General features: G+C 36.2%; 1 protein-coding gene across 1 annotated transcript in view; it reads right to left on the bottom strand.

Moving 5' to 3' along the window:
• NFXL1 (nuclear transcription factor, X-box binding-like 1) overlaps positions 1–22975 on the bottom strand; it is a gene marked incomplete at its 5' end in the record, with an annotated part of 41694 nt that extends 18719 nt beyond the window's left edge. The window contains 16 exons of the mRNA XM_010014734.1: positions 1843–1983; positions 6421–6442; positions 8256–8347; positions 8672–8676; positions 9046–9197; positions 9824–9944; positions 12685–12775; positions 14728–14850; positions 15748–15872; positions 16292–16406; positions 17618–17718; positions 17820–17981; positions 18151–18329; positions 19931–20061; positions 22340–22449; positions 22805–22975. Of these exons, the coding sequence (XP_010013036.1) occupies positions 1843–1983; positions 6421–6442; positions 8256–8347; positions 8672–8676; positions 9046–9197; positions 9824–9944; positions 12685–12775; positions 14728–14850; positions 15748–15872; positions 16292–16406; positions 17618–17718; positions 17820–17981; positions 18151–18329; positions 19931–20061; positions 22340–22449; positions 22805–22975 (1841 nt within the window). The remainder of the gene's footprint in view (positions 1–1842; positions 1984–6420; positions 6443–8255; positions 8348–8671; positions 8677–9045; positions 9198–9823; positions 9945–12684; positions 12776–14727; positions 14851–15747; positions 15873–16291; positions 16407–17617; positions 17719–17819; positions 17982–18150; positions 18330–19930; positions 20062–22339; positions 22450–22804) is intronic.
• Between the last annotated feature and the right edge of the window lie 281 nt (positions 22976–23256).

Raw genomic sequence — 23256 nt, forward strand, 5'->3', positions numbered from 1 at the left:
GAAATGCCAGTGTGTGTCAGTCAGAGAAAGAGTTCCGTTTTGCTTCCAGGGCATAAAAGGACCTTTTAATATTAGTGCTTTGGAAAATTGCCATTAAGCCTGTTAGTTCTCTATGGTAAATTGTTAGAAGTAATTTCTTGTTCAGAACTAACTTTTCCCACCCACCATGTCATTGTAGTACTTTAGTCATGATACACTGCTCTGTAACACCAGGGTGGGGAGATTTGTTTGCTTGCTTTTAAGAGGCAAGATTTAACGCATCCTGTTTCCATACGGGTATGATATTTTATATAATCTTCCATATAGTATTAGCTTAGGTATATGCTTGGAGCTGCTGAGGTGTTGCTTCTGTTTCATACACTACACTAAGCCTACAAGAGCTGTGGTGTCATCCACATCCCAGGTGATACGCCACATGGTGAACATCAGCACAGTAAATCAAGCTCAATTTCTATTTGTATTCTTATCTTAACAACTTTTCCAGAACCCCAGTCTACAACCAAATACACACAGATAGATCGATCACAATGATTTATCAACATGCAGAGCAAACCTAAATTCCAGACACAAAAATCACTACTCAGACTTACAAGCAAGAAATTTAATCAGCCCTTTTCTGACAACTGCAATTTAGTCTATCAAAACAACAGAACAGAAGCTCTAAAGGTCAAAACCAACATGAGTTTATAAAAAAGTCAAAGAAAATTGAGATATTAGATTTACCCACACTTCAAATGTACACAGACTCCAGTTTTCTGAGACCGTATTGTCTCATTCAAATGGAGTTAGGGATTATCCTGGCCCATTCACATTTTTATTGGTTTAACCAAAGCAGTAGGGCAGACAGTCGCTTATAACTGGAGATACTTAAACAACTGTCACTCTCAGTATTTAGTGATGTCACTCTATGGCTGCACTAACAGCTCATACTCCTCAGACAAAAGTTCCATAATCATATATCTACAATATATACAGTTATTAGATGACAATACTACTTCTAGGATTGGATTCCACAGGGATATCATCCTATTTAAGTTAAAAATATAACAGCAAGTTAAAATATAACATTTGCTTTATACCCAACTGAATGCTTGCTCAGTTTTCTAAGTGCCTAATGACTTGCAACTTTTTCTTCAAGTAATGCTTTAAAAACTTAAAAATCTCTTCTCCTCCAAACCATGACTCTCTCAAACCACGACTCTCTCAAACCACAACCTATGTGGTTTTTGACTGCTCAAAACTAAAACAACTTTCAGCTTTGAACTTACTTCTTTTTCTCGTTTCACATTATCTTCAGCAACTAACATCTACGTCGTCTTAATTGCATAAATGACACTTTCTAATAGACACTGACAAACATGAATATATCACCCCAGTGCTTTAAATCTTTACTACTCTGCAACATTCTCAAAATGCTCTTCTAAAGATTTGCTGGCCTCCTCAATCCATTTAAAGCTCTCCTTAGTAAATAGTTTCCCCAACAGATTGCTTGTGTCTATAGGCACTATCAGTAGTTCAATTAATCTTGACCGTTAAAAAAACAACTTTAGAAAGACTTGTCAAGGGTGTTAAATAGGGTTTTGGTGAAAACAAAGTAATGTATGTCAACATAAAACAAAAAAGGTGTAGCATTTGCAAAATATATAATATTGTCTCAGTTTTATACTCTAAAGAAGTACAGATTAGCTATATGTCACAGCATCAATAGGAATAGAACACAGGCAAATCTCCCACTGGAATCTGGAATTGATCCTGTGCAGTCTAGCTTATTTATTTTCCAGTTAAATCTGAAAACAATTTATAAAACACACAAAAACAAAAGCAAAAAGGAAACCAACCTACCTTCTTTCCATCTGCACTACCATTCAATTTAGTAACGCGATGACATTCTTTCATACAGGTATGATTCTGACAAGCCAGAAGCCGCCCACAAAATCTTTTACATGAGTAGGGATTTGCAGAGTGACACGGTAACGGACTAACCTAGAAGTTAAAAGTAAAAAAATCCAACATTTATACTGATATTATATATATATAAAATCACACATGGCACGTGTACTGTGTGTGATACATATATACGCACACACACAGGGCTTTCACAGAGCTAATTGTGTTATGGTCATCATAAACCCAAAACATTTTACAATTCTACAAACAGAAAACAACTTGAAAGCAAGGAATTCTATAACCCAAAATACTGAATATATCAAATATGACGGCCGGGAGTGGATAGGGGAAGAAGAAACGGCTCTATGCCAGGACTAGGATTTATGTCTTATGATATATTTGTATTTTTTAATTTCAGGTTAATGTTCCAGTTATCAGAGCTTTGCAGTACTTTTTGGAGTATCTATTTAGAAGCCTTTAATCTTCATTGTTACTGAAACAGAGTAAAAACTCCTAACTTGGTTAACTAGGTTACTTCCCTAAAGTTGAACAGGTCCCTCCATATCACAAGTATTAGCGGAAACTTGCTGTTCCCATTTTCCAACCATTATATAATATTCATATGAAAAGAATTAGTTTCTGTGATGCTGTCAAAAAAAAAAAAAAAAATTTCTATCATGATAATTCCACAGACAAGACCAGAAATTATTTGTGATGTTATTACACAATAGGCTAACGTGACATAACTCACTGTGACTAGACTAAGGGTGTGATTTTGCATTACAGCTTAAGCTGACAGAACAGATTTGCACTGTACCCCTTCCTTTTCTCTCTTCCAAATCTACAGTCTTAACTGCAGAAAAAAGGTTTCGGAAGGCATTTCTGAAACGGCTAAATGGAGGTCGCTGCTTTTCCTACAAAGACAAGTATCACAGAAGCCACAAGCTCCAGGAGGCTGAGGAGCTAAAGAGTAACAAAAATGCAGATGACGACAAGAAGTATTTTATAAAATCTGACTGGAAAAAGAAAGAAAACAAGGAGGCATCATCTTCAGAACACAGGTTTTCTACAGGATAAGAAAAGGCAGGCAAGAAAGAAGGGCAAGAAAACTTTCAGAAGCTTTCCAGCACATCTCCCAGATGCTTAAACGCAACTAACAGATATATCAACCAGAACATGAAAATAAAAATCAAGTACAATGGGGCAGGGTAATTTTGGAAACATCTGTAAGATATTTAGCCATAAAGATGAATCTCTTCAAGTTTTACATAATATTTCACCTAGAGACAGAGTAATGGTCTTCCTCCTATAAATGAAACACTAAGAAAAAAAAGCTTAGCAAAAAACTATAAATCAGCTCAAATTCCTACCCAAAGACCCCCAAACAAACAAAAAAAATCCCACCCACGCACCCCCCAAAAAAAAAGAAGAAAAAACAAGAAGAAGAAAGAGTTCTATCTGCCCGGGAACAGCAAGACTGGTATTACGGGATACCCTAAATAGTCACCAAGGAAACAAACCCAGAACATTTCCCTTCCCCTACAATGTTAATGAAATGAAGCAAGTACAAGATAATTAAATAGAGCAGATGAACTAATACCATCTCCAGTTACGATTTCCCTGTTTGTCCTCATTTACCTTGTATGGGATTTAATTAATGTTTTCCCATAAAACGAGATTTTGAACATAAACTTTAGCTCTCATAACTTAAAAAAGCACAGGTATGCTACTGCTATGAAATGCCAATGCTTGTAGCAGTTCAAAGTAAAACATCAAGTTTTCATTTTGGGATGGCAGCAACTGTTGACGATAGGTGATTTTTCTGACTGACAACCTGAAACAAAATTGAGAGCTACTTTTAAGCACCTACAAATTCAAGAACAAGTAACTATTAATTTTTCTAAATATATGTAAAAACATCCAAAGCTTACACAGAAAAATCATGTAAAAGGTGGCTGTACACTGTAGCTAAAAGAAATCTTAAGTTAAACATCATGTAGAATCATCCTTCTACTGAACACAGATTTTGTATAATTGTATCATCTGAAAAATAGATTTAAGTCTGCTGTTTCAAGTGATCAATTGCTTGTTCTAAATACCCAAAAGACATGTAAGAGCTCAAATTAAATCAATAATAAAAATAAACTAAATGCCAAACTGAAATTAAGAAGAAAAAAAAAAAAAACAAGAAAACCCCACAAAAAACCCCAAACCCCAACAAAACACAAAGAGCCCAACAAAACAACCAACTCCAATGCCTACACAATTAAAATGACTGTTCAAGTAAAAATATAAACACAGTAAATTCGCTAATTATACAAGTCCTGAAGGATCTGCTTTTATTCTCGCTTCTACTCATCGCTTGCAGACATCCTGGTAAAATACAAGATGACTTTGTAACTTCTTTCATTCCTAGGTCTTACTTTTACACCTCCTCCATTATATGAGATATAACAACAGTCCAATATAAGTAGTAACATGGTATAGAATTCAGCCTCTCTTCACAGCAAAAGCTTGCTTGAGAAAATTACTACTTTCATCACTTGTGAAAAGTCCACATTTTCCAGTGAAAACCCCCTCAGAGGCTGGAACCTACTATAGGAGGAAAGTGTTCATAAATATATACAAGTGTTTTCTCTTGTTAACAAAAGTAAATTAGTTTGAGGCAAGATCACCTGTAAAAGCCAATGTAGCTGTAAAACACTAAACAGACATAAAGATTTTTTTCTTTTCAGGGATCTCAGAACAACATAAAAAGGTACACTGCACACAAAATACACTGTATACACTCCCTCACACACACATTAACAAATCATTCTTTTTGTTGACTGCCTGCAAAATCTCAAATATTAGCACACTTAATTCTATGCCAGAAACTGCTCAACTGCAGCAGGAAGGAAGCACTGCACTCTTGTGGCCAAGAGAAGGAATATTTAATCTAGAATATCATACAGCATCAATAACTTTAAATAACTAAAGTTAGGCATAGACTAAGGGATTTTTCCTTATTTTCTATACTAAACCATAAAGAAAACATGACCCGAAGCCATTGACTGATCCTGCTAAGAGTAGCATGCAACAGAGAAGGGATTTTTTTTTCTTATTTTGAAATAAGTAGTTATAAATATGTAGTAACTGGAATCATTTTCTCTAATAAGAACCACCATACTGTCCTCTATTATGGGGAGGGACATAAACTTCACAGCAACGTACATCTGAATAGTACCCAAACCAGTAAACTGTGTAGAGTAATGTATACGTTGGGTCAATTGACCACAGCCTGTATTTTGTTTATACACAAATTCATGAGAGTTAGGGTGAGATTCGGTTATGTCCTGTCACAAAACATGTCACTGACTCGATAAAACAGTGGCTGATACACCTGCAAGTTTTACTATGGAAAACAAAACCAAAACCCAGCTGTTTCAACAACAAATAGGTACGCTTGTTCTTGTCATCCATTTTGATGGCACATTCTCCTTTAGCAACCAACAAAGTGCAAAATAGCTCTATGGAAGCTGTATTCACACCTTTGCTGGATTAATAAATGTGCTGTACAAACAGACTGTGTATACACAAACTTTGTTAACAGCATTTGTAGATGTTGCCACCACACAATTGAGCCACCATTACAACACATACAAAAAGATATTAAAGAAGGTCAAATAAAAAAAGGGAAGGTGTCTTTAAATATTTTTAAGTGTTTACTGTTTTCTAGAATTTTACTAGCTTAAATGCAATTAGGTTTGTTACAGTATTATTAGCTACACTTTGATAGTGATTTTATGCCAGACTTACTAGTAGACAAAGCTGTAACAGCAATAGGGACTTTTTAAAGACTAGTTTAACAGTCATGTTTTAAAAACAGGGAAGAAATGAGTTGGTATTAAATTTCATAGCTTTTAGAAATTACTGTGAATAATGATAATTATTTAGCTTCAAGTGTCACTTGGATTTTCTTCTCATGTAAGCCAAAACAGACAATGACTTCATCCAAAACTGGAGAAGGCTGCACACCAAGTCAAGCCAAGCCACTGCATTGTCTGATTTCATCCATGCGTGCTTAGGTCCAAGTCACATGAAAATTTCCTTTACCACGCTATATTCCTTATCCTTTTAAAATAAACATAGCAGTTTCTAGAACTGAGGGAAGTGCATTACAGGGAGAGAATAATAACTATAGAATGAAGGGAAAAACCCCAAACAGAAGTATATAATGAAAAGAGCTCTAAAAAAAAAAAATAAAATTAAGCACTATTTAAACTATTTAAAAACTGCAAGAATACACAAATAGCTTCACAAATCTCAAGTTTCAATTTCTGTCTGTCCAAGAGTTCAAGAAGTCAAGTAGTTACATGTTCTCCAAAAAGGAACTAAAATACCTTCTCATATGTAAGCCCTTATTGATAAGGTACTTCATTGGTTTTAAAATATTAAAAAAAGCATATATGTCTCTTTAGGACTTCTTTTTGCAAACTGACAGAGTAAAATATCCTTCATATTCCATTTTAAAAGGCAGTTTCTGTGACTCACCTCATGCTGCCCAAGACACTCCCTGTTGAAGAGAGAAAAAATCAGAGATTTAGAAAACACGTATATCTTTAATAAGGGACTTAAAACAGCGACAGGGCTTTTCAACAAAAATAATGCTATCTATTTTTAAGAAGTCCAAACTAAGAGAAAAGCATCTATCTATGCAAATCAATGCCTTATCATTTTCAATAGGTGTTTGGATCCTGGGCTGCATCAAAAGAAGCGTGACCAGCAGGTCAAAGGAGGTGATCCTGCCCCTCTACTCTGCTCTCCTGAGACCTCACCTGGAGTATTGTGTACAGTTCTGGTGTCCTCAACATAAAAAGGACATGGAGCTGTTGGAGCAAGTCCAGAGGAGGCCACGAGGATGATAAGGGGGCTGGAGCACCTCCCGTGTGAAGACAGGCTGAGAAAGTTGGGGCTGTTCAGCCTGGAGAAGGCTGCATAGCAGCCTCCCAATATCTGAAGGGGGCCTACAAGGATACTGGGGAGGGACTCTTCATTAGGGACTCTAGCGGTAGGACAAGGGGTAATGGCTTTAAACTTAAACAGGGGAACTTTAGATTAGATGTAAGGAAGAAGTTCTTCACAGTGAGGGTGGTGAGGTACTGGAATGGGTTGCCCAAGGAAGTTGTGAATGCTCCAACCCTGGAGGTGTTCAAGGCCAGGCTGGACAAAGCCTTGGGCAACATAGTTTAGTGCAAGGTGTCCCTGCCCGTGGCAGGGGGCTTGGAACTAGATGATTGTAAGGTCCTTTCCAACCCAAACCATTCTATGATAACAATCCCTAAACAGTGTTTCATGCGCAATTATAGTTGTATATAAAATTAATAATTTTTATTTTAGAAAATTAGCTGAATTGCTTCCAAATATATTCTCCTTTGGGTCAGAACTAGAACTATCTAGTTCTTATATTTACCCCTGCAGAATGGTCTACCATTCCTTGGAAGAACTGCACACTGATCAGAATTGTAAAGGTATTATATGCTGACTCATTCAAACACTGATTTCCTAAAACTTAAATCAACCTTTTGCTCAATTAATTTTGAAAAATCATCATTTTATTTTTACCTCTGATTTCAGATCTGTCATCTCCTTCCCAAGTATTCTTTTGATTTCTCTACTGAAATCTTATAAGGCCAAGTAATGAAAACATTAATATTCAAGCTAAAATACCTGTAAATCAGCTCCTAAAAATTTCTAGAAGAATATTTAAAAAATGAACCAAAAAAAGTATCCCTGACAACTTCTCTAACATAAAGCAACTACCAATAGCTACAGATGGCCTTTAAGACAGCAGGGTATTAACAAGGGCTCAGTCTTCCACCTAGTATAAGAAGCAGATGCAGCTCAGGAGCCTGTTCTTCACTCTACACAGACCAATCAGTTTTCAAAGATAATCTTCCTATATCCAAGCTAATCTGGCTTCTAGGACCTCTGCATCCCATTGTAGAATGTTTCTGCTCCACTGCAAGGGGAAACTGCTCACTCAGCCTGATTGCCTTCTGTCATGTAACTACTAAATCTATGGATGAGATTTACCATAGCAATTTTGCATTCAATTTGAGATCTAACAGTGTCAGATGACCTACTAGATGCATGAAAAACTGGCTGGACGCTATCAGTCCTTTCATACAGTGAGCACACACTACAAAAATGTCTATTAAACAACCACCAGTGCTCCCAGTTTTATGAGAATGGCGCTCACATAGGCTTTTTGCATCTGAAGAGGAAAATATGGTTATTTTCATGTCCACCTCTACAACAGGATAAAAAGAGAAAAAAATCTTTCCATACAAAAACTTTCTTTTATTTGTCTTCTTTTTAATACTTACACTGGTATAGGAACCTCACAGGGAGGGCATGGTAATGCAGTTTGAATAAAAGCTGGCTCAGATGGCTGCTCCCAAGGACCTGCAGACTGATGCTGAGAGCAATAAACAACAGTAGTTGAATACAAAACATAAACAGAACTATCTGCTTGACCATTAATAAACCTGTCATCTGAAGAAATCCCAGTTCCAACAAATCCACATACACAAAACTATAATTTCATCCTTAGCATGGTTAAGGATAGGAAAACAAAGGCCTGTGGTCCTGCTGCTAAAAATCAAACACAAAGCTGAACAGAAAACCCCCCAGCAAAACAATTCTAAGCATTTAATAGAAGTAAAAATATAAAAATATTCAATTACTAAACAAGTTCAATTATCATCATGCAGTGCATACGTCATGTTTATTGATGTCAAACAATGTCTCACTTGTAACTCATGCAGATTTTGATCATTTAGAATAGTTAAAATTGATTTTTTTTGTCGTATGTTAAAAGTAATTGCTTACATTTGAAATCAAACGCTTGTAACATAACTCCAACAAAAATCAGTTCTTGAGTAACTATAACTGCTAAAAACTGCACATTCAATTATATATATTACAAAATCAATTAGATTGCAACAAAGGAGCTAGAATCACTTAAGTTTCTCTGTTAAGCAGTATGCATACCTCTGTTCTTATTTATTTACTCTGCATTCCAAAAGTCACCAACATAACATTAGGGTCAAACAACTGTTGCTCATGCTTTAGAGCACAAATAACACACCATTTTTCACTGTTTACTTACTGAACCAGTTTGTTTCACAAGTGCTTCATCATGACAGGAAACAGGGCACAAATGGCCACATATTAGTATTTTTTGGCAGGATTGACGGCATGGAGGACACCGACCAAAGTGACAGTAGTGTTTCTCCTGGGTAGGGTGGTGACAGGTAGGTGGTCGACTGAAGCAAATCCAAGAATGAATCAATACGACAGCAAGAAATACAAAGTTACAGTCACTGGACAATTATGCTCAAAATAGAAAGAATTGAGATGAACAAGTTACTGTTTTTAAAATTAATTTACTTATCACCTTCAGCAGTGATTAATATTACAGTAAAATTATATAGCAGTTCTAAATTAAATTAAAATCAACGTTGGGTTTGCCTATTCAAATAGCTATTTCAATCCTACTTCTACTCTGTGGTAAGTAATCTTGCTACACCCCAGAAGAAAGTATTCTTTTCCCTTTTGCTAGCCAAGTTTTCTAGGCAAACTGTCTTGTGCAAGTACTTCAAAAGGTACCAGAGATGACTTGAAGAACTGAGTGGGACTACAGAATTAGAAGTGCTCGGTGGGACAGAACCTCACCCTTGACAGCAGCAAGCTGCTCATGAAATCACAGCATCAAAGAGGTGTCTGATAGGAAGGATTACTGCTAACCTCCATCTGCATAGTCAAGAACACAGAAGACAGAAGTAATATCTGTAACCAACTCAAGGAATAATTTTTGCCATTTAATGTTATAATTTACTATTTTATTTAAGGACACTGAAGAACCAGAAACACACACACTTTCTATACTGACCTGCACAGCTGTTTGCATTTGGGAGGTTTGATGGTGCGCTCTCTGCCACAGGGCACTTTAATGACAGTTTTTCCACAATTGCATTTCACATCTACAGTCTCTGGACATGGATTACAGCTACCTAAAAATAAATATATTAGCAATCTGATAATCTGAATAAGCTACTGATCATAAAAAATGGTAACTAACTTAACTCTGAATATGCACCTGGTATAATCGGCCTATTCTGTTTGATCTAAATAATAGATGGCTGTTAATTTTTTATTTCTACTTGCTTTCAATTCCCTCCTGGGAATGAGAATTTCACCATTCTTAAAGAATAGTAACAATCTAAGTTATTGTACAGATCTTGACTGGTATGAAGTTATAAACAGTCCTTCTCTTACATTTTCAAAAGAAGTCAGAATTATTAAAGCCCAGCCATTTGGATCACACAACACTTAAATATTTGCTGTTTATATTTCAGCCTTACAAATATATGAAGACATGCCATCTTTCATCTATATTCAAAAGATAAAAGAGAGACATTGAAAAACTGGTACAATAAAGTTTTGCAGATTTTGTGCAATATTAAAGAAATGTTCAGCCTGTGTATAATTAATGCTTTTTTGAAAAGATCCTGCCCTCCTTTATAAAGTTACTCATACTACTAACCTGATAGATTTTTTAAAGAGATCTGTGAAATGTTTTAATTTATAGCTCTCCCACACTATTTCTTCATGAAGTGCTAACTGCTAAGTTTTATTACTGACTAATTAACAGTAAGAATATATATCTTCTAAAAAAGCAAATTCAGACATGAGATTTTCGCTTACTAATCTGAAACGTTAAAGAAAGTAATGCTTTGAAAGCATTAACAACAGCACAACTTTTTAAGCACTTCTGACTTGTTAGCAGGATCTGAGAAGCCGATGTCTCAATGACAAAGGGCTGCTGAAGAAAAAAGGATGGAAGGATACAGGCTCTGTATTGCAAAGTAAATTAAATTATAATACATTATCAGCACAGCTACGTTTAAAAACTAAACTGGAGGTCTAAAGCTGTACTGCCCAGAGTGGCTAATATGTGTACAATTTACTTAAACATTTTATTAACGAAGACAACCACCGATGTTCTCAAAAAGATGGAAGGGCAGAGATCACACAGAAGTGAGAGCACACTGTTCTCAAATCAAGTGTTAGTTACAATGTACTACTACAATGTAGTAGGAAACAAAGCATTTCTATTCCCTGGCAACACATGGTAAATTTCAGCAAGCATGATTACTTAATTAAAAAGATAGGTAAAAATCACATCATGAACAGAATAGATTAAGTCACCATCTTACAGGGAACCCTGCTACAGGCCAAGTGCTTATTATCAGCAACCTCTAATAATACTGGATCAGGTAACTTTTAAAGGACCTGATCTAGCAAGTTCTTTTCTAGGAGGACTACTATTTTCTTTAAAATCAGTGGTCACCAAAACCTGGCAGCTCATTGCAAAATTAACCTGACCTAATATGACATCAATCAATCAAATCACAGCTCTTAAAATACTGGTGTATAAAGAAAAACATGGGAATAGAACTCTTTTGAAATGAAAATCATTGCTTTCATCTTTAATATTTTCAAACATTCTGACAAGATATTACAGATTGTACTAGACTAATTTGTTAAAGCACACAGAGGTTATTTTCTACATTTATCATCTGATATCTTACTAGCTTCATTAGATTCAACTTTTGGCACCTAAGTACTGACAATTGTACTGTTTTGATGTATTACATACACTTTTAAAGTATAATCTATGATTTCGTTCCCAACCAAGCTAATGCAGAAAAACAACAGTACCAGTTTTCTTCTAACGGTACAAAAAAACCCAACATGTATTTCCAGGATTTTGGGGGAAGGGGGAAGAAAGGAAGGGAAAGAAGAGAAGGGGCCCAGTTAATAGAGGAAAAAACAAACCACTAGCTTGTGGTGACAGATTTAATAGCGGGCTGACTGGGACAACTACCACATTCACCTGCCCTGTCCTCTTAAGAATTGCGACCTCAAAAGTAAGATTGGCTGAACAAGTTGTGAATTATTTCCTGAGTTGCTGCAATTTGTACAGCCCAGAATACCAAGGGAAATTACACAGGTCACTCAGCTGCTGTTTCAGCAGGGCAGCAGCCTCTATGGAGAAAATTGCTGAGAGGCCAGCCACTTTTTCAGTCATTCCAATTTAATCCCCTATCAAGTGAATGTCAAAGCAATTGCCCAGGATATAAAACTGCCAGCTAATTTTGACTGTTTTCAGCATCTTTTTAACTAAGGTCACTGGATCTAGAAGTAAACTTTCTTGTTATCCTTCAAATAGTCAGTAAGAAGTTCTTATTTTCTCTTTTACCAGTAAGATACTGACACACATTCAAATTCCATCAACTTTTTATTATTATTATTTTTTAATTATTATTCTTATTTTATTTTAAGCCCACTTGTATCACATGTTTTATTCTAGGATTTTTTAAAAAGTATGCAGACTCAACCAGCACAGTCATTTCTATATGTAGCTGGACTTTGTTATGCATATTCAGTGAATAGAGTAATTCGGGGAAAAGTCAAGCTACGGATTTTGAATTAAGCAGCTGGAAAGGGGACAGAACATTTTCAGAGGAACAATGCTAAGCAAAATTACCAGGTAAAAACTTAGGTTGTCATTATGTAAGTCTGTAAACTCTAACTAGCACTAAAAACCTTTCAAACACACTGCCCCACAAAATGCCCACATGGAACAAGGGAGAGAATTCATGAAGCACCACATGGAGTCATGTAAGGATGAAGTTTGGCAAAATAAACAATATTCCATCACTATGGGGATCCTTCACTTAATCTTACCTCTGTGGCAGCCTGAAGGACATTTGTGATTTCTGCAGCCTAGAGTCCGCCCGCAGACTTGATCACAAGGTGGACAGTTTCCAGAACAGCACTAGTGAAGAAAATAAATATACTTTATGTAACTGAAAACTTGTATTATTTCTGGTACAAATTTGCTGCCTTCTACTATCTCATTTTTTCAATACTTTTTTAAAAAAAAAAATCAGGTAATTTAATCAAGTCTCCTCAAATTCTTGGCAGGTAAAGAAGAGAGGCCATCTGCAAAGTTGTTTTAAATAATTCAAATTATAAAATACAAGAAAACACACATTTGAAAGCATCATTGCAACACACTAAAAAGGCAGAGGGCTTCTAAAAAGCATAAAAACATTTTAAAAGTTCAAATTCTTGTAATACTTTAATCCAAAATAATTTCAGAACATTACATGTAGGATATCCAACAGCTTGCCTCATTACTCTACGATTTCTTCCACTTTATACTGCATTGACCCTGGCACAAAAATGTTGCTAAACACCTTTTCACTTAGTAGCAAAGGTCAAATAACTTCAGGATCAGTTACCTACTTTCTGTTCTGACACAAAATAGCAATGTGGAAGAACACATCACAACACTATCACAGTTGGTGAATGCCAGCAGAAAACCCCATCTTTTCTATTAACTTGAACAGTACCCATCTTCCAAACTCTATAAGGAAGGATGGCAACCAGGAAGAGAAACCTGGATTTTTTAGCATAAATTAAAGATGTCAAGATTGAATTTACTTCTTCTGTTGCCTATTCAGGTAAAGTAAATTCACTGTAGTAATAATACTACTACTCAAAAATATCTAAGAATAAACCTGTACTTTTACATGCCCCTCTGTGGTAAGAAGTCCAACTTCTGTAATGTCTTAATTAACACAGAGCAAGCAATTTTCAGGCCTTCTTGAATCAATAAACTGAAAAGATAGGTCTGAGGTATCAATCACTCCTATGATTTCAAATGAGAAGAGAAACATAACTCAAATTCCAAATTGTCAGACCACTGCTGCTTGCAGCAATGCATATTAGAAGCTGCTGTGGAATACTGGGTTGTCAAAAATTAGAGTACATCCCTTACAAAGTTATGAGCGATTCCCAGCTCTTCTTACAACGTAATGAAATAAATTGGTTTAACTACTCCAGAATGCATAAAGCATCAGTAACTACTGAAGTATTGTAGGCTTAAATTGTAGGCTTAAACTAACAATAGTGTGTGTGTCTTATATTAGAATACAGCAAACTGTTCTAACTTGCTAACACGTAGAGAGAAAAGGAATGTTCGGCTGACATGGGAAAGAACATCACGGGACTGATAACAACTAAGGAGACAGTAAATAAGACCAAGGATGCCAGCCTTCAAGATAGCAGAGTGGTGCCCAACATGGAGCAAGACTGGAACAGAACAAAAGCAAGGACATACCAGCTGCTAACTCAGCACTAGGACCTTATGAACATGCGCAAGGTCATTCAGTAAACGCAGTGAGGAAGACATGACCACCAGAGACCCCCACTCAGCAAGAAAGCACATGCTTAATTAGAATGTAAATATTGTAATTAGTTCCTGGAAAGTCTATGAATATGCATGAGTATGCTAAAAATACAGCTGCTGTCAGCAAGTGAGGGACACGCTCACCTTTGCAAAACAATTTGCGTGTGCACCCAGCACTGCAATAGAGAATGCTGCTTTCTAAAACTCCAAATCAAGTCTTAGAGAGTTTCTCTGACTGATTTTTCCAGTAACAGTATCTGAAAGTAAAACTGCCTTCTGGAACAGGGAAGTTGTCAAAATCCCCTCCCAGTTTTTGAGGCCACTGACTTTTCTCCTTGGTGACAAGCTGTTCAGGATTCTGGTATACTGCAAACTAATTTGAATGATGTTGAAGAAACCTCTTCTCTCTATACAGTAACATGAGGTGGAACAACAGATTGATGTGCTTTATACATAATATGAAATACTGTATCTAAAGAAAAACAAAGTTACCTAAACAATATATTTGAGAAGGACCATCTCTGGACACTTACCTTTCTCCTACATTGGTGCTTTTGGCAATCACGAATTTTAGTACACTTTGTTTCACAGAGATATGGCTTATGACACGGCATGCGTTTAGTGTGCTTCCCACAGCGGCACTGTTTCTCAACTTCCTGGGCAGCAAGATAAGGAGAAAAAGCACGGTATTTTTAACACAAAAAAAAATCCAAACAAAACAAACAAACAAAAAAGAGTGGAAAATATAATATTCTTCTACCAGCTGTAAAGAAAATTTCGTGGGAACGAAACATCACAATGCTTTATCACAACAGGAAGTATATCAAATACTCTGAGCAGATAACCTCTCTGTGAAATAACTACTTTGGGACCTTGTATCAGTATTGCAAACACTGTGCTCTAGACAGCATCTCACTGTGGCTTTGGTCTCACTGAAGGGAAAGCCACTTCAAGAGAACTACTCAGGAGTGTAGTGCAAGATGACAAGCATAAATGCAGAAAAAAATCATACAAAAAAGTACCTTTCCTGCATAGTAGAATAGATTCATTCATTGTGTATACAGATAATTTAAGAAGTGGGTGACCAGGTTTATCTAACCCTTACCCCAGCGCTCATGTGTTAACTACATTCACCATAGACTTTGTAGCAAAGCTGGCTCAGGAAGAGACAACCGAGAGCAGAGAGCACAACAGCTTTATAAGCCAGACCACAGAAGCTCCACAGTTACTTAGAGCAGAGTAAAATAGTATTTTCTTACCAATAGACCATGATTAATATTAAAAAAAAAACCAAAACAACCAAACACACAAAAAACCCAAGCCAAAACAATAAAAACCTTATCCATGTCTTAATTCAGATACCTAAAACTGAACTATTAATTCGGAATTGTGTTGGGGCAGGAAGGGAATAAGGAAAAAAATCTGTGGCTTTTAATGAAGTCATAGACTTTGTAATAGATATGATTTCATTTTCCTCAGGAGACTTCCACTGTTCCAAGCAGATAGTGTTTAAAAACCCTAGCAAAATGTGAACCTGCCAGGGCAAAACTAACCTGTCTGCATATTTCACAGGGACCTCGATGACAGCGCTGTGAACACTTATGGATGCCACATTCCAGAATTTTGTCACAACTATCGCCGCAGGTGGGCACATCTTCTGTACAAGGCAATGTAAACTCTAGATGAAGAAAGACAAGTACAAGCAAACATTTAGAAAAAAAAAGCCAAAATATTTACGAAAAAAAAAAAAGGCACTGTGTAGTATGAGTTCAAATGCTGATTCTCTCACTTTTTTTTAAAAGCTTCTCTAGCATTACTCAATTATTTACATCATCAATTAAACTCCTGGTACTAAATAAAGCTGTGAAAGAATTAAGCAAAAGAGTTAATAAAAGCTGTCAGAGTTCACTGTTTGTAAAAACTTTTTATGAATCATGCCCTGCACAATTAATCTCAACTACTCATTGTCAGAGACTAGATGACTTTTTTTTTTTTCAATTTATTTTAGCTTTTTAAAGGAGAAGGATAACAAACATATAGATATAGATATCGATATAGATATAGATATAGATATAAAAAAATAAAAGAGCAGCTCACTTGATTTTCCACAAGGACAGGACCTTTTTCCAGAACGAGGACAATCTCCACAGGGACCGGCATGACAAACTTGTTCACATGTGTGATTACCACAAGGCAAACGTTTCCCACACACCTGAAAAACTCAGAGAAACCAAGTGAATGCAACATAACAGAATTATGTACCAAGACAACACAACCCAAGGGAAAAAACTAGGGGCAAGAGATGCCTTTTTCTTAATTTTGTTAACATATCTTATATTCCCTGAGTTCATCAAATAAAACTGATCACCCCTGAAGTGATCCTGACTGGAAGACCATTGTATATTGAGGAGTTAGTCATTCACATAACAGTTAACCTGAGCAGTCCCACGCCTGTGCTGCGCTGCACATATAGCTTGGCCTTCAGGCCTGTGTTGTGCTGCACATTTTCCTTGGCCACAGGATAAACTTACTGTAGCAGAGGGAGATTGGAGGCGGCTCCCACTTATTAGCAGAGATTATACCGTCTGCATGTCCTCACCCTTATCTAAAAAGTGCAGCAAGAAGTTCTCATCTGAACATCCCTTTTGACAGCAAAAACGATAAACAGAATTGCTCTCTTGTAACAAAATCCTACGGTACCTTCAATGACCAAAATGGGGTAACTCATTCTACAGATGGGGTCTGCATTGCATACTGCATGTGGATCAGATGTCCATTCAATGCTAAACAGCTTAGGGTTCCCAGCATCTAAAGGGCCATACTATCATTTATATTATACTCCCTTTCTCTACAGCATTAGCTGAAATAAACCGCATTTTAATTGATACTTTACAGAGGCTGAGTGCCTTTCTCACTGAGATCGTAATGACCAAGTATCTCCTGGTGCAATCTCACCTCTGCCACTTAATTTCTTTTTTAAATTATTTTTTAGTCTGTCAGTCCATAGCCTTGGTCCTAAGAATGAGTCGTAAGCACACTTCAAAGAATGAACCAAAGCTTTCATTCTGTTACAGTAACTAGAAGCAAGCATGAAACTCTACAAAACTGTGGTTTCATGCTTATTTTTTGAGACAGCAACTGAAATTTCACCCTCAAATACGAGAAAACAGAATATACAAGGTGAAATTCAATGCTACGAGCACAATTCCAGACAGAGACATTTAAACTACTGTCAGAAATTAACCTGGTCACAAAGGAGACCCATTCTCAAACAATACTGCTACATTTCTGACTTCACTTTCAAAAATCTAAAAAATGAATTTTATTTTCTTATTGAACGAGTTTTTCCAATCCTCAATACACTGAGTAACAAAATTTTACATAAAGATGAGAAATAAGCTTAAAAGGACAGCTTCCACACACCTGGTCACACTGCCACTGAGGACTTGCACAAAGTCTCTCTCCTGTCTGTCTTCCACAGATGCACCGTTGTTTACTGACTCGTGGACAAGGCTGACAATCTCCTGTAATTGCAAAGTAACATTCAGAGTAGGAATTGCAAAAGAATGACATATCTTAACAATTCAAACAACTACTTCTCTGAAGTTTAAGAGGGCAGGTCTACCTGCATGACACACATTCTCACAGGTATGCTGTCCACACGGCAATGTTCGTCCACACAGAAGGCGACATGACCACTCCTTGGCACTGCACCTTCGGGGCACTGGTTTAGCTTTCTTACAGTGACAGGCTGTTGTGACCATCTTTGGGCAAGGTGGACAGGGTCCTAAGTACAGGAAAAAGAACACCTCACTAATGGCTATTCAGTAAATGCAGCCTTTAATGCATCTGGTTTACTCTGAGAATTTTAAATATAGTTAGCAGATCTCACATAAAACTATGTAATAGCTATATATAAATACAGGTCACACAACCAAGAGACTCAATGGATTTACCTGGATGACAAAGCAGCAAACATTTATGACCACAAGGAGGTTTGAATTCCCTCTCACATATTTGACCACAGGAGTGAGGTACCAGCCATGGGTCCAGTGTTGGATTCTCCACTTTTCCACAGTAACAGTAATACCTACTGGGAGTTTCAGACCGTTTGTATTCAAACCTACATTTTGGACTACAAGAAAGGGAAAACGGAGTGAAAAGAAAAGGAACTTTTTTAAAAGAAAAGCAGTTTTTATCATTTCAGTTTCCCAAGATTGTTACCAGGCTACTAATTAACATTTTTACAACTAATGTAACCAATAACAACATAACTAAATTTATCACATACAATAAGGGTCTTGCTATATGTCAGATTTTACAATACATTCATTAGAATGTCTCAGGAATTGTCCTATCACTACAATCCTTTTTCTCTAAGAATCAGCATAGCAAGCATACAAAACAATTTTTATGTCAAGTAATACCAAAGGAATGTATGCAAAAAAGAGTTAACCTACCTAAATAGAACCAATCAAAAAAAAAAAAAAAAAAAGAAAAGATTAAAATTCAGGGTTTTCTCAGTGGCAATTTATAAGCTATGTAAAACAAAAGTTAGTGATGATAACTGAACAATGCATAATATTTAAAATTTTATCTAAAAGATTTCAGACTGCAGCAGTTCAGCATCTTAGATATGATAAGATGTACACCTTTATTTGTTATCCTTGAAGGTGTCACATAGTAAAAAATACATTATTCCTAAGTAGATAGACTACCAAGGTCTAGAACTTGTTAGTGCCACAGGTTTTAAAGGCTTTCTGGTGCAAGCCATGGACAAGGGAGGCAACGCAATGAAGAAGAAACAAGCACCTCCCATTTCTGGCTACAATAGGAAAGACAACAGAGAAGGAGCTCCTCCTCAGAGAAGAACAGAAGCTTTGAAAGACCTGTGTACTCATTTTTATCAAACGGAATGTCAATTTGCCCCTATAGAATACATTACATGCCATACAGCGTTTATCCATACTGACTGCACAGTTTTATCATGTGCTTAAAAGTTAAATAAAATACCATTTGCTTGAAACTGTTTTCATTACATTTTGCTTAAACACAAAGCTAGTAATAGAATCGTAGTAAAATAGGCATTATCAACTTGAGACACTGCCAGACAACAATCTTATACCTTATTTCCTGTTCTCTGAGATCCTACATTAACAGAGCTTTTGAATCTGGAGGCACTTGCAACCAAATTTCACAGAGGACTCCATCTCACAGATATTACTATAAGTTTCCACATGAAAGTAAGTGGGCAAATAAAGCATAGAACAAACATGCAGAGAAACCTTGACTGAACTTTCAGACACAAAACTACTGAAAAAGCAAATTTCATTATTCATGCAGCAACAATACTACCTTCTTCTTTATATAATCCCACATAAAACTGCAAGACTGGTTTTACCACTTGAGTTATACAGAGACAAAAAAAAAAATAAATCTCTAAATCTTGCTGTTTTAGAACTGTTGGGTTTTGGGTTTGCTTGGTCTATTTATTTATTTCACAGTGACAACTTTAAAAATAACGGACAAATATGAAAAGCAATTCAGAAACAAATACTAGAAGCGGAGATACATGCAAAGGAAGTTACCTTCTCAGAAACAAATTTGATGCAGCAGGTTTTTAATATCTCTGTGAAATATTCCTGAATCATGTTAATGAAAATTTAAAAATAATACAAAAAAAAGCAAAGCCGGTCCAAGGGAAGTATCTTTTTAAGTATACCATGAAGAGCTCACCATGGCCAGGGATAATCTTTCTTCCCAAAATCATCATCTGTCACAGAAGACACAAGGAAAAGGCTGTCCTTGGCCCACTTCTGGATACACACCAGGTGAAATATACAAAAGCATCCACAACAGCTCCAGACCTAAAGAGCAGATATAAGTGCCGATTGCTTTATATTCTATTTCTTTCTGTTTCTGTTGATGAAAATCTGCAGTATCTAAACAAACACAAGACTGCTATTTTTCCATTTAAAAAATGGGTTTCCAAAGATAGATTATACCTATTGTTAGATTAATACAGGTACTTTTACTGTTACTGATTCATACCTATAATCTGTTTTCCTGCTCCTGTAGGAAATTTTTGCCAAGGCATTAAGAGCCCAAAATACTCATAGAATCATAGAAATATTGATTTAAACACACTGTTGGCTATCACATAGCACAACCTCGTGCCCAAAGCAGGACTATTGCCAACTTAACTCAGCTCACTCACAACTTTGCCTAGCAAAGGTGGAAAATCCTGAAGGATGGGGATTCCACAACCAACCATCCTGGGCAACTTACTCCAAGTGTCATGCTGCCTTCCTAGTACCCAATCTGCACCTCCCAAGCCCCAGTTTGTGCCATTGTCCCTTATTACACTCCTGACACCACAAAGATGACTTTGGCTCTAGCCACCTTCACAACTCCAACTAAACAGAGGCTGCAAATGTATCATAAAATCACAGAATAATTTGGGTTGGAAAGGACCTTAAGATCATCTAGTTCCAACCCCCCTGCCATGGGCAGGGACACCTCCTACTAAACCATGTCACCCAAACTCCGTCCAGCCTGGCCTTGAACACTGCCAGAGATAGAGCATTCACAACTTCCTTGGGCAATATCCCTTACCCTCCTCTCTGCCAGACTAAACAAGCTCAGCTCTCCCTGTCCCATACTCTAGGTCTCTAAACATCCTGGTAACAGAAGTACTAATAAGATTTTTTTCCCTCTTTCAAACTTTAGAATTTCCATACAATGATGGTAAAAATAAGATCTGATTGGAAGCATGGCTTTCAGCCTAGTGTCTTTTGTTCAAAGAGCAAGAGAGGTATAAAATGTAACAGAATTAAAAGCAAATCTGCTTAAGACAGAGTTGATTTTGCCAGTATCCTGCATCCATCGCAAAACATTTATGTTGTTGTTCCCAGTGTACCTCTCTTCGTCAGTTCTGGAGTGAAATCACCAACCTTCCTTATCAGCCTGCTGCTGAAAAGCTATTTAAATAACAAAAAGGCAGTTTTATGACTTGGGAACTTTTCACATATTGATATCTGGTAAGAGTAATGCAGCAGAAAAATTCAGTTTTCTTTTCTTTATTTTTTAATAACTTATGACAGAGTTATGTATATTTCACAGTATAAATTATACTGTGAAAACAAGCAGAATTTGCCATAACTTGTAGAGGACAAAGGCAATGACATAAGTTTGTAAAAGTACAGTAACTAACTCCCCAAAACTAAAGCTAAACAGGAGACATTAAGACAACAAACACACTTGACTGAATGTTATAGATTCAAGATAATTAACAAACCACTTAATTAGAAAATCAGCTCACTTCTGCTGAGATGAGATTAACTCTCAAGACACAGAACTTACATGAAGGTATACATCAACTTCTGAAGAAATACAGATTAAGTATGTTAAAAATTCATACAAAACATTGTATTGCTTTCTAAAAAAAAAAAAAAGTTAATTACTACCTTTTCATTGGATACTTGTAGTCCATGTACATCTAGCATAGGAAGTTAAAGATTTTCTGCTTTTTTTTTTCTTTTAATGTCAAACATACAGCTGCAAACATATTTGCTTCAAGTAACACGAACAGCGTTGAGCCTTTGAACATCAAAGGGACGTTGACACATAACAATAAAAGTGAAAAAAATCTGTCCTGAAATCTCTGCCATGAAAAATGTAGCTATATTAAGTAAGTCAACCTTCTCAGATGTGCCACCCTTCTCTTTCACCTGATTAGCATTTGGAGCAGCAAAGTTTATCTTGGGTTCCTTGCTATAAATCCAGCAATAATATTTCCTAGCTTCCTATTTCTTGCATTGGTGTTTGCTACAACCTAGCTTACATTGCAAGCACCAGACTTCAAGCACTTCACTTTTTCATCTGCTACTCTCTGTAATTTAAAAATAACTATTTTACATTAGGATAACAAATATGTCAAAAAATCCACATTCTGATCACAAGCTATATATATCTAAGCACTTATTTCTTCACACATTTGAAAAATCCAAAGATGCCAAATGTTGCATTCAGTACTCTACCAATTTAAAAACATCAATCCCAAGAATCACCTTAGTAATATAATTAAACACAAGTTATTCAGACAGTTTTATCCGTTTTATTCTAAGACTACTGAAAAATACTTACAGCTTGGTTCCTTTTAACTGAGGCAATGCAGATCAGACATGTCATAGCCCCTGACTGAAAAGCTTCATTCATGTACTGTCTTGTACGTTGCAGTTCACTTGCATCTCCATCTTTAATGTACAAATATTTTTAAAGCAATCAGTAATGTTTGACCTGATATTCTATACATGTTGAGACTGCTGTAAAAATGTATTTTTTTTCTCTGAAGAGAAGCTAATATATATTATTACAAAACTACATAAGTAGAAACATTGAAGACAGTTTCAAAACTATACCATTGATTCTACATAAGATGGCAAGAAGTACTGCCAGCATGCATGGCTGGGAACAAGTTTTTTTAATACAAGACATCAGAATAAAGTGCTTCCCCTCCAATTATGGAAAAATTTTAATATACAGCCAATAATACAGTATTGTTTATGCTTTCATACTGAAAGAAAAGTCAATAAATGAAAAAAAAATTACCAGTTTGACTGGTGTAAATAGTAAATGTTTTGGCCAAAATCTTCCCTTGTTTTACTTCAGCATCTTCATCATCCTCTTCAGATGAGGAGCTAAACTGGTCTTCCACTAGCTTTTTTGCTGCAGCCTGATTAGCCTTCTTAATTTCATCAAATTTCTTCTGTGAAGATAATTCTATTAAGAGAACAGATTAATACCATGACAGCTAATCATGACACCACATTCAGGTCTCCATACTTTCAACTGTCCTTTTCTTTAAAGAGTTGGATGATTTTATGCTTTTAAGGGCACAACATTGCAACATTTTCAACACCACATAAGAAGAGCTAAATTGTATTTTCTTCTTTGATGTGCATTATCCATAAAATTCACAGGAGGAATTATTATCTGTCAATTACTGCTGTCTAATCCAACCAGACAGACTAGAACATATGCATCTATAATGCTGCTTTACG

The sequence above is a fragment of the Nestor notabilis genome, unplaced genomic scaffold (genome assembly GCF_000696875.1).
Source record: "Nestor notabilis isolate BGI_N333 unplaced genomic scaffold, ASM69687v1 scaffold4820, whole genome shotgun sequence".
NCBI classification, from domain to species: domain Eukaryota; kingdom Metazoa; phylum Chordata; class Aves; order Psittaciformes; family Psittacidae; genus Nestor; species Nestor notabilis.